This window comes from Parasteatoda tepidariorum, chromosome 4 (assembly GCF_043381705.1).
Source record: "Parasteatoda tepidariorum isolate YZ-2023 chromosome 4, CAS_Ptep_4.0, whole genome shotgun sequence".
NCBI lineage: Eukaryota > Metazoa > Arthropoda > Arachnida > Araneae > Theridiidae > Parasteatoda > Parasteatoda tepidariorum.
In genome coordinates this window covers 4,695,179-4,708,487 of record NC_092207.1, presented here as the reverse complement: position 1 = coordinate 4,708,487, position 13,309 = coordinate 4,695,179, and the positions used below count along the sequence as shown (strand labels likewise).

At 28.6% G+C, this 13,309-nt stretch overlaps 1 protein-coding gene across 1 annotated transcript in view; it reads left to right on the top strand.

The window, feature by feature from the left end:
• Nucleotides 1–13,309, top strand: part of LOC107444471 (beta-alanine transporter-like) — a 275,373-nt gene that overhangs the window by 260,351 nt on the left and 1,713 nt on the right. The window contains exon 10 of the mRNA XM_071179361.1: nt 2,078–2,140. Coding sequence (XP_071035462.1) covers nt 2,078–2,140 — 63 coding nt within the window. The remainder of the gene's footprint in view (nt 1–2,077; nt 2,141–13,309) is intronic.

Here is a 13,309-nt window from a genome sequence, read left to right as displayed (position 1 = left end):
TGTTATCAAGATTTTATTTTAACCAATAATGTATTCACCCTCGTTATCAACAACCTTTCAATGCCGGATCGAAAATGGATCAAGAGAAATGAATTGGTTTTTAAGACTAGCGAATATTTAATGCTCCGAAACATTACTTTCCAGCTCCCCTAATATTTTATTTTTCATGTTTTTATTTTATTTATTTTTTAATCTAATTAATCCAGTTTTTAATTAGCAATGTTGCTAAAGTTTTTATAAATAAATATTAGGTACGGTTTTGTTTTCCACAAACTGATTTCAATATTTCAGATAAATTAGTGCAAAGTAACATGTTCGAATGTGAACTATAATATGACTATAGAATACGAGATAAGATTAAGTATAGTATATGAGATTAAGATGTGTGAAACAACGATGCAAAAGTGATTAATTTTTAAATATTTTTGCTTAGGTATTTTTTATTTAAAATATAAAACTTTGTCATATATATATATTACTTTTTGTTTTACTAAACATTTAGGTTGATACTTACAAAAAGAGCAAGTAAAGATCATGACTAATCTTAAATAATCTATTTTTAAACAAAGAACAAAATAATACCAATGTTCTCTGAAAACTGTTGTAAAATTGTTTACCAATCTATGTTTACTACTAAAAAAAAGGTAAATGTATACTAACATTTAGATGCGTTATATGATTTAATTGCAATTTTCGTGCAAATCTAAATAATTTTACTTTTCCTTCCACTTCTAAAAAAAAATTTTTGTGAAATTCTAATATCACAACAACTCTAGCCTATTCAACCATTGTTATCAAATGGATTAACGAAGGAATGCTATTTTTGTATTCTTTTCCTAAGAAATCAGCCAGATGCAGTTGTTTGTTTCGAGAAGAATTTAAATTCCTTAAATTGATTTACCATAAAATAATACAAATACAAGATGAATAATTTATCCAATATTAAAAGAAAGAAAATCAGACTAGTTTTAGAAAAAATTGAACTTATCGTAGTAGTGAATATTTAAAAAAATTTATATGCATGCAATTCATAATAATTCATTGGTGAAAATCATAATCGATATAAGAAAAATAAGTATACCTCCCCCCTCTAAAAAAACTTACACCAACCACGAAAAGATAAAAATGCTACACAATAGAAAATCATTCAAGTTGCTTTGCAATGGAAAAAGTCATATGAATATTTTTAATAAACTAAAGTCTAAATAAAAAAAAATCAATGATATCCACGTATACCAACCTCAGATTAAAGGTCGCGTCAATCTCAAGTGATAAAGCAATTGATTGTTTAAAAATGTGTCTGTTACATTTAAAATTCAAGTAAAATTTAATTATATTTTAAGCATTGTTTGGTACGTTATCGTCAATAATAATACTCTTGATATTATCATATTAGATATCTATTGCTGTCGTTTTTGACCATGATATTTTCCAATTTATAAATCATCTTTAATACTATATAATCGATGAATAACATCAACATCTATAAAAATCACATACGATAATAGTTATTAACAAAATTAATCCTAATGGTACCGCTAAACTTAACCGCAATACATTCGTTATTTATCGTAAGACTACAACTCAGCAACTATAAATAAATTTCTCGATAATTATAGCTATTGATCGTAATATTATCATTGCTTACGTCTATTGTATATTTCGTATCATCGTGAAATATCATAAATTATAAATACCGTATATATACATAGTTGATAGTATAGAGGGCAAAATTATAGTTCTCGATAATTATCGTACATTCTGTATTTATCATAAGACAACCTCTAATATTAATATATCACATCCACAACTAATATAGTAATTATACATATAATTATTGATTTATAAAAGTTGATATTTATCACGATATTAAACGTGTCGATATTTTATTACACAATCGGCATTTTTGGTTTTAAAAAAATAGCATTTGCGACATATCAGAATCATTTAAATTATAATTATTAAAATATATAGCAATATTTAGCGATATATCAGCCTATTCCACGCAATACCCCAATAGTCAGAAATATTTAGCAAACTTTTCATTGCACTAACAAAATTCTGTCTTCTTTCCTAGAATGGACCACAAAAATGGAATTTTAAAAAGCATGGAAAAGAAACCCCATTCACCTATTCTTGGGTAAGTATCGAGGTTTAAAATGCTTTTTTCACCAGTCGGGGGAAAAAAATAAGCACGTATTCTTTAGTTTACATTTAATGAGGATACTTTTTCTGGTATTATGCAGATAAATAAAAAAAAAGAAGCATTGTTCTAAAACAAAAGATTCTCCTAAAAGCTGGGATCGAACAAATGATAAAATCATGAGATTAGAAACATGTTATACCATCAAATTTCATTTATCCGAACGTGAATATTCTAGAGAATGTGCGATCGGATAGTTATTCTATTACTGCGCCTTTTTTTATTACTGAGTCGTGTGCCTTCTATTGTGAAGGGTAATGGCCATTTTAAGGAGTATAATTAAATTTTGTTCCTTAAGAAATTGCAATAGAATATAAAAGAATTCCTGTCAACCGCTCTTAAAGCGTACTATTTCTTAATTAGTGTGGTCATTAAATCTAGATCCTTAATGTTCTAAGTTTTGAAAGGGCATTTGGAAATGGAAGTAAAATTATGGAGGGTCAATTTGGAATTAATGCCTCATTAAAGAATTTTAATTTTGTGATTTTTATTCTTTGCGTTATTTTACTTTTATGAATTAGATTTCAACATGGAAAATTCTATCTATTACTTAGATCGAAAATTAGAATTTATTTGCATGTGTAATTGCAGAATTTATTTACAGATTTAAATTACATTGCTCATTTGATAATTTAAAATTTAGCCCCGAAACAAATTATTTACGTTTTATATCGTTTCCAGTTATAACTAGTGTTATAAAGTAATGTTATTTTCATGTTTAAGCTTTATTATTTTATAATAAGAGCTGATACTACTTCAGATTACAAAGTACGTGTGAAAGTTTGGCTTGGTTACATAATCACAAAACACTTGCTATGAGAACTTAGTGGATGAAAAATTTTGAAAAAAAATGATAAGATCTTAGTTCTGTTTTACCTGATTATAAAACATTTATACAGTAAGTCTTTAAATACATTTCAGTAACTTTAGTACCAGAGTGACACTATAAATATGTCCATAGTAAAAGAAGGTTGCAAGTGCAATTGGCATTAAACAAGTCTTTCAGTATAGAGTAAGAGCGTCAAGAGTCAGAACACTATGACGGGACAATTGAAATGGATGCCAAAGGTTTTTATATTTCGACAAGCATAAAACTCAAATTCCAGGAGTAACACTAACTCTTAAAGTCTATTTCTTCGTTTTTGGATTAAAAGTCAAAGCATGACACAATTCATTTTTAGTGACAGCATATATACTTTAAAACTTACTCAAATTCATTAAAGTATATCTTAAAACCTTTATCAGCACTGCTCTTAAATTGTTATTTTTTTGTACTTGTTTTACAAAATTTAATGTTATATTTCTTAAACTGTCAACCATTTTAAGTTATTCTTTTCCAATAACTTACCTAGAACAAACATCGAATAGTTTTCTTAAAAATAATTACATTTCGTAAGCAAGTGTTTGAAATCTAGTCAAAATAATTAAAATTTAGTTAAGATTAAAAAATTCGTTCTATATTTAATAAATAAAACAGATTTTTTTGATCTAGAATATCAGTTAACGTATATCTCTTTACCTTAAAAATAAATTTGGATGAAAATTCACAGTTAGTAATTTGGGAAATTACTCTTACAGTTTCCCTTTCGATCTAAAATGTTGAAAAAGATTCGATCTAAAATGTTGAAATGTTATAAAAGTGTTTATTCTTTATTTTTCCAGCTTGGAGAAAAGTCTACAGCTAGTAACTTTTGAAAAATTTCTCTTTTACAGTCGTTCTCTTTTCGCTCTTATTTGATGACTGCCAAAACTCTGTAAAATAGTTTCACCTTTATAAAACCATGGAGGAAATCTACAATTAGTAAATTTCGAGAAATTTTTCTTATAGATCTCCTTTAGATTTAAAATGTTGAAATAGTTTCTGTAAAATAACTCTGAGCAAAGTCGAAACTGTTTTACAGAGTTTTGTATCTGACTGAACAAAACTCTGTAAAATAGTTTCACCTTTATAAAACCATGGAGGAAAATTTACAGTTAGTAAATTTTGAGAAATTTCACTTATAGTTCCATTTCTGAACTAAATTGTTAACAGTAAAAACCCTGTAAAAGTGTTTCTCCTTTATAAATACAGTATGGAAGAAAATCAACAGCTAGTAACTTAAGAGATTGCTTCACCATATATCTAAAATGTTGACAATATTTGTTTAGACCAATGACAGATTTTATGACAAAAGATAAAACTTCCACAGAAAATAAGAAATTTGGCAATATAGTTCTGTACTATATATAGAATGGAAACATAAAATACAAATACTGTAGGTTAATTAACATACGATTACTTCGGTACTATAATGAAACAAGTTGACTAAAATAAGGGACAAGCTACTATTCAATCGACCAAAAAGGATTAACTAATAGGATAAGGTAATAAGACAACTTGTTAATTTTATCTCAAAATTCCGCACTTTATATTATTCTCTCATATGTATACATGTTTTAACAAGAGGAAGAGTTTGTTAAAACTAAATGGTGTTTTTATAAATTTTCCCACGAAATATTTTTCGAAAATTACGCAGCTATTAATAAGTGTTAATAACTAAGTAATAATGACAAATTTAATAATGATATTAACAAAATAAAATTAACATAAATTTAATAATATTAACATAAATTAAATAATATTAACATAAATTAATTAAATAGTATTAACATAATTTAAATAACATTTTGTTTCAAATGTATAAACTGTATTTGTCTGAAAATTAAACCTTCAAAAAATTCAATGTTTTTATTATATTTTATATTTAAATTAAACTTTAGAAGCAAACAGCTGATTCAAATTTAGTATCTGTCACACAAAAATCATCTGACTAAAACTGAACGAAATCTGTGTTACTTATTGAGCTAGTATTTTTGAATTGATAACTTTAAGCAACCCAACAAGATTAATAAAATTTTTGTATAAATTTTCTCGTTAACATCAAGTCAATTAGCCTGTTTTTCCCCTACTATCTTAGCAGATAGAATACAGTGAAACCTGCCAAGTTGACCGCCCTTGTAAGTTGGGCACCTGCATAAGTTGACCTCAATTATCAAGAACGGAATTTTATAATATAAAGAAGCAAAACCTTTGTAGCTTGACCACCTGTCTATCTTGTATGTTCACCACTGAAATAAGTCAATTTTGTCTAGGAGTATTATGAAATTCTATTCTAAAACCCTCATAAGTTGACGAGAAAAAAGAAAATTCAGAAAATTTTCTGTCTTTTTTGCAATGTATGTTAAAATTTCACTCGTTTGGTGAAATAGTGTAAAAAGCTTATCTAAACCCATTTGTGAGTTGACCATCAGGGGAAACTGTAAGGGGTCAGCTTTTGACCATTTCTTTCATCCGTTCATTGAAAACAGGTGTGTTAGTTGAAAAGTTGCTCTTCCAGTTGCAATAGTGAGCATTTGAATAAATGAATGCTCTGAAATATGCTTTGATCCTTTATTTATGGTCTTTGATCTTTAAGTGTAGTAAATAAATTTTAAAGTGTTCAAATAATTTTATTTTGTTAAAGTTTTCAAATTACATGTTTTCGTGTTCTGATATTTTAAGAAATTATATTTATTAAACACTTCACATGCATAACTAACGAAATAATTTTTTTTAAAAAAATTAGTTAAATATTAGAATTATATGTATCAAATTGAAGTTCATTCAGGTTTAAACACATTTCTTAAGATATTCATTTGCATATTTTCTGAATAAAATTTTTAAGTCAAGTAAAAAAAAAAATTAAATATATAGCAACATGATATAGGAAAAGAAAAAGTAAACAATGACCCACCCCCTCTATAAGTTGACCACTTGTCTAAGTTGACCACTAAAACAATGCACCACAAGTGGTCAACTTACACAAGTTTTACTGTACACATTTCAGGGCTACGCAATTTTTTTCCTCTCCACACTTTTCCCCTCTCCGTTACCATAGTTACTGCTTTTTTTCCCCACAGCATGTTTCAGCGGAAATACTGGTGAAGTGGGAGCACGATGGCAACAGTGAGGGGAAATCACATAACCTTTAAATGCTGATTTTGCTTGCAAGAAACATAACCGCTTCCAATTTTAAGAAATACTTCATATTATAAAATATTTGACATCCATATATAATAAAATATTCAGCATCCGTAACACAAACACAATATTGAAGAAATTATTTCCAGCAATTTATGATTCAAGAGTAAGAATTAGCTTGGTATCGGACCTATCATGAGAAGTTAGTTTTGTATTTTTAACTAACACAAATAAGAGTTACTCTTAAAAATTGCTCTCCGTGATGATGAGTTTGTCTTAAAGCTTGACCTAGAAGTTTATTTGTCGTCTGGGTTTTGTTTATCGTAATAAGAACACCATGTTGAACATTAAAAATCCCATCGGCTTTCGACTTCGAAAATAAATAACGTGCAATCAATAATATGGCCATAACAATTGCTTTATTGTTTCAAAAGTTTTAAAAATTCCATAGTTACTTTTTAACTTAAAGTAACTGCATTTTGAAAGAATGTACAAGTTATAGCAAAATTTAGAAATAATCTACAGTCAGAATGCATCCCCAAATTTGACAAATAAATTTGTCACGGTGGATTGCTATCTTATTATGAAGGTGTGAAAGTTTCAAAGAGAGATTACGAACGCATGGGCTAATTACTTCCGCTATCTGAATCATAAACAACTTCCTAGACAGGTCACAACAACGAAATATTTTGGTTCAGAATTAGAACGCAATAATATTACAGGGAGGTAAGAACATGATTAATGATGGTATGCAATTCTAGAATTAATTCAAAACACGATTAATTTCAACACTTAGTATCCAAACAGCTAATTAATTATTGAATGTAACACTATGCAAATATTGTTAAGTCAGACATTGTTCTTTTTATCCTATGTCTGATCGTTCCATCAGTAGTTGCACTTTATTAAGAACTGTAAGGTTTCCCTTAAAAGCAGCTGTGTTAAAATAGAATTTTTTAGGGAATCTGTAAATTCCTTTTCTGCATTATTTTTTCCTAAAACGTACTAACAAAAGTCACAAAAATCACGAAAGCTAATAAATATTCATCCATTTGTATTCTAATTTAGAAGAAATTTCACCATTAATCTCAGTTTTTTGAATTGTTCACCATAATGAAATGTTTAATTCTGAATACAAACAAGTAATAAGTTTCTTATCAATAATAAGATTTCAGGTAATTTTTGAACTCACATTTAGAAAACTATTGAGTTTCAAATTATTTGAAGCCAACTATAAATAATTTTGTGTGCAAAAACTACTACTTTTTGGAGCCATAGTCTTCAATTGTCCAACTAGTGTTCAATTAGCATACAGCATAACAAATTTATGCCCGAACTTTAAGGACACAATAAAAGCAGTAGTTTTTCATTTTCAAGAAAAGAACCAGCTTTCCAATTTGCCATTAAATACAATGTGTTATCAAAATAACCAGCAATTTTTTTTCCAAATTACCTAACTGTAGTTAAGAAGAAAATTGTACAGGATAATATCTGTTGCACAGAGCCAGAGCAACGGTGAAACGCTCTCCAAATTGTTTAAACATTTAAGGCTCTTTTTTTTCGTTTGAATGCTGACTTTTCGAACATTGCAGTTCATACTTTTCTCGTGACATCATACTTCTGTTTTAAAAAATGATTATTTTATCAATATTTCAGTTCTAATAAATTCATTATTTTTCAGAAACCTAGGAAACATTCTTATTGGATTAGGCTAAACCGGTCAGCCGTAATTGCACGAATCAGATTCCTTATGGGAAAATACATATTTTAAATTAATTTTTCGAACAATGGAAGAGTTACAATAAAATAAAACAGTTTGAGAAGGACTCGAAATTTTATTACGGATAAAAACTTATTAGTAATACACTTTAACACTAAATAATTTGTTTGAAGATAAAAAGAGACAGTTTTCCTCCACACTCCTTAAAACCGTTTGAATATTTTCGACTGTTTAAGTACGGTAACGATTTGAACCGCTTTAACAATCCGGTCGCAATCCCTTGACTGGGTAATACAGAACTCAATCATTTATTGTCCCAGTTTTATTCATTTCATTTATTTTCTTATTATTTCTTTTGCAAAATTTATTTACGTGTTTTAACATTACCGTTTCAAATAAACTATCTTAGAAACTACACTAAATGTTTAATACATTTAAATGTTGAAAATAGCCTTTAAGTAATAAAATTTAAAGTAGTTTCTAATTTCAAAGAAACCCCCCCCCCAAAAAAAAAAAATATTTTTTCAAATGCTCCTTAAATGCCCTTCTTTTCTTAATATAAAAACTCTGAGTTTAGGTTTCTAAAATATATCTCTTCATTTATGAAAATTGTAAAAACACTCCCACAATTCCCGGGACGTAACATTTTATTACAAAGATAGAATTTCATTTATGGCGCGTTTACTACAACTGAATCAACACTTCGTCGCTTTGAAACTAAACCGTAGTAACTCAAAAAAATCGAAAAATGAGATATTTGGGTCATTGTGTAAAAAAAATAAATCACCCTTTGAGAAACAGCGTGTTATTTTCATAGTTCCATAAAATTAATTTAGAGAGCAGATAAATCGTTATCGTATTGGCGCGATTACGCCCACTTGGTTTAGGGAATAGTGTAGCAGTGTGCCAGTTGCAACAAAACCTTGGAGAAAACGTCGCTTTGAAGCTAAACCGTGGTAACTCAAAAAAGCAAGTTTTTCAGGAGAGCGATTTTTTTCCTACACTGTTGTATGTCAAAATTCGGAATGAAATATGTAATATTCGGGAGGATATTTTGAAGAACATCGTTGTATTTTGAAATAACTCTCCACTTTTAATAAAAGTTTTAGAGAAAAGTGTTGCAACTCAAAGTACCTTCACTTATTTCGAAATCACCACAAAATTAGAAATGCTACAAGAATCAGGCCTGGTTCATTGAAAAATGCTAAGAAACAGGGTTTTTTTTTTAATGTAAATTATTTTGCCATAGCTTCGAGTCAAGCTGCGGTGGAAGTTCCTGAAAAGTTAGAAATCGCTCTCCTGAGAAACTTGCTTTTTTGAATTACCACAGTTTAGTTTCAAAACGACGACTTAGCGTTATGACCATTCAAAACCTTTCTGCGTGATTTTATTATTAAAAACATTGGTTGATCTAAAATAAATACAAAGTTTCAGCAAGAATCATGGAAGAGAAATAGTTTTGATTCTTCGGAACTTCTACGATTTTTCTTTTAAGAACTACGTTTCAAACCAAAATGTTACATTTAAGGCTATATTTACTCACACATAAATGAGTTACATTAAAAGGAACTTGGGTCAACATAGTGAAGATCCGGATATTTTCTCACATGATATTAATATCAAACTCTTAATAAATACTGTTTACGAAGAGATAATTCACAAATCCTACTTAATAACAGCACAAAAGACAGCTGAACAATATTAAAATGTGGCTTATCATTAGATTGAATTAAGGCCTTGAATGGATGGTTCAAAATTAAAATTCTTAGCCATTAATTATTTGCACCTGTTAATTTAGTTTCTAAACATATTTTAATATACAGAAAAAAGCCGGCAAGGTGGCCGAGTATTTAGCGTGTCTGACTGCGAAGCCATTGGCTGCGGGTTCGAATCCCGCTCAGGGCATGGGTATTTCCATATGTGTTGTGTGATACGTGAATGTGGCCCACGCTATGAATGAATATCTGTAGCAGTATGGCGTGGGCAATGTTGCTCGCCTTTGGTTCACTGTTGCCCACCGGGAAACGATAAATGAGCAACACTTCCGGCATCTTCCTTAGGCGAAGAACGAAAGTTCAATATCGGCAGTTATTAAAAAAACTAAAAAATTAAATTAAAAACAATAAAATTTTCACATAGCCAAGAATAGCCTTAAAAAACCATCTATTTTATCTACCCAGATCACAAAAATGTCTATCTTCAATTTTTACGTCGCAAAATTAACTTGACACTACTCTGCCACTATTCAGTGGTACGTTTTAAATAAATCTAATCAAATAGTAAATAGTGAAAGAAAAATAAAAGAGCAAATTGCATCCTTTTCCTTTTTTTGAAAAAAAGATCCCATCTATTTCCTGTCTAAACTCTCTGTTGCATAAAAAACTTAATTCATAAAATAATGGTTCATTAAATACTCGTTAAAACACAATTAATTGAAGAAGGCAATATAATCCATCCCTGGCTTATAACACGCCATCAGGGACTGCAAAGCGCTGTTAAAGTTAGGAGGACATTTTTGTCAACAAATATTATATATCGCTATCAGAAATTTCTTTTATGATTCATTGTTCATTTAAGCTTTGTATTAGCTATTTGTGTTTCTTTCAGTTTTATGCAAACACCAAAAGTTTTATTTATTTTTGTATCTTTGTTTAAGGTTAAGTGGTGTAATTGGATTTCATACTCGTTCCCACGGGCTTCGAAAAATCCTTCGCTGGAAGGATTTTGAATTTATTATGATAATGCAAAATCTCATTTATAATGCTTACAGCGACTTTAATCTTTTACACATTTGAAAAGTTTCGTTTTGGAAAAGAGTAACGGTTGCTTTTAAAGATACAAATTGTTGTTTATCTAGGAAACTTAAATTTATCTTTTTAGATCAAAATATCTTTTTTGCTACTAATTTGCAGCTTGAGTTAAAATTATTCTGTAGAATTTTGATGTTGGGTAGCATTCGAAAATTCAGGGTTTATGTGATGATACATTTTATTGAAACATAAATGCTTAAATTTGCGTTTATAAACTAAAAATATATAAATTAAATTAATTTTTTAAAGAAATAATTTCAGTGCGAAAATATACTATATTGCTTTCCCCCCCCCCATTCATTAAGTTATCAACTTCATTAATATAAGTAAAGAAGAGGAAGTAATCAGAATTAAAATTTTGATTTTATGAAACTTTCAGTTATTTAACATTTTTCAAAATAAAAAAGCCGCAGTTATTTAGTAAAACGCGCATTTTTCTTTTCAAAATAAAATTGATTACAAAATAGTTACTATACTCTTTGTAAATAAGAAATATGCGTCGCAAGGTTACGCGATTTAACCACGATTTATGCTTTCCTCTCCGTTTATATGGAAACAATTCCTGGTTGGTAGGACGATGGACTCGTGCTCGTGAGAACGGGAGTTCGAAACCCGCTGGCTGAGGAAACTGTACTCAATAGTGCCTGGTGCATGTTAAATCTGTCGGGGTCACGAAGTCCTCCAAGTTCCCATAGCAAATCAGGCACTGAATTCGAGATTAATCGTTCTCTGGTATACGTCAAAATTACGATCTGTGGGTGAATAGATGTATGAATGAGTCCGCCCTTTAAAACGGTCTGTGACGCATGTGTGTGACTGAAATCTTATTCTTGGCCCGTACAAGGAACCCATAGTCTGCCTTAAAATTTGCTTGGTTTCACAAATATGTTTGCTGGCATTGGCAAGTGAACAATAGAAATAATAAGAATAATGGCTATGGAAACAAACAAGAATAAGCTGAATTATAAGCGCAGAGAAAAAGACAGATTTACTCAAACCATGGAAACGATGAGAGGGAAAGCGAGGTGAGTGAAAAATCATTCAACCATTAGATACCTATTCTATTTGCAAAGAGTGTAGTTATAACAACAATTAGCTATAGTCAATAATAAAAAAGTCAATCATTCAAGCAATTAAAATTCAATGATTGGTAAAAACTCCAAATAGCTTACTTCTCAAAATAACGAATGTTTACGCTATCAACAAGAATTTCAGTAGGTAAAAAGTGATTTCGTGATTTTTTGATTTTATTAAAAAAATCAAAAAAGTCAGATTTTCTTGATTTAAATCGGATTTTTTTGATTTATCAGATTTTTTTTTTATTCAAATACACTGTAAGAACTTTCATTTATGATTAAAAAACTTTGTAATTGCTTAATCAAAATTAAATTATTATTAAAACTATATTATAACAATATTTTAGAAGCTCTAACTTACTAAAATGATTTTTCATTATAATACATAGCTTTGAATGCATAGCAACCATTCTGAAATAAATGCATAATTGAAATTTAAAGACTAGATGAAATAGAAAATTTAAAGAATACTTCAGGGGTCTGTCTAGGTTTTTCTGAGAAGTATACCTATTTCGTGAAAATGTAGACATAATTTTTGAAAATTAAAAATCATATCAAAAGATCAACACAAATATGGTAAATATATGGATTTATCGTTTCTTACGAGACACAAAAATAAAATTTTAAGAAAAAATTATTTTGTCAAACTATTCTACCGTTTTTCCTAAAGTTGAATTTGTGAAGATACCGCTAACTATTAAAGCAAAGTTTCAATTAGTAAACCGTAATTTTAATTTAAAATTGTGATTTCTCTTTTTTTCTTAATTTTTAAAATGACACAATAAATGTAACAGATTGTGTTTATAAATGTAGAAATTCATCAAAAAATAAATATTTAATCTATATATTTTTATATTAAAATAATTATTTTTCATTCTATATCAAAATAGATAAGTTAAGCTAAAAAAGTTTTAAAAATTCTATGTACTCATTGGAATTTTTTTCACAAAATTTCTTTATAGAAAATCAGATAATGTCAAAGATACTGTAAACACATTATAACCCTACTGCTAACATAACCCTACTGCTTCAAATAGACTTTGAAGAGAAGAATGACACTATATCAGGAGAAAAATATCTGAATTGATCAGCCGTTTTTTTTCTTTTTCTACTTTTGGCATATTAGGGTAATTTCTTTTTAATATAACCTCAATCTTCAGAAATATACATTTTCCACCAATAAAATATAATGTAGATTTTAATTCCACGCTTTTTCATTCAAAAGGTGGAATTTTAATTAACATTATTTGCATTATTTTTTGAAAAATAAATCATGCTTATTAATTACTTTCTACAGCTATGCAAGTCTATATTAAGACAGCATTAAATGTTTACTTTAATCTGTACTTTCAATCTCAAGAATCGAAACTTTTTTAAAAATGTAATTTCAAATGTGTTGGGATTTAACAAACACCAAGAGCGAAAGTAATTTCGTTTACTAAAAATTAATGCAGCAATTTATTTAAAATAAATATTAAAACTAAGAAAACAAAATAGAAT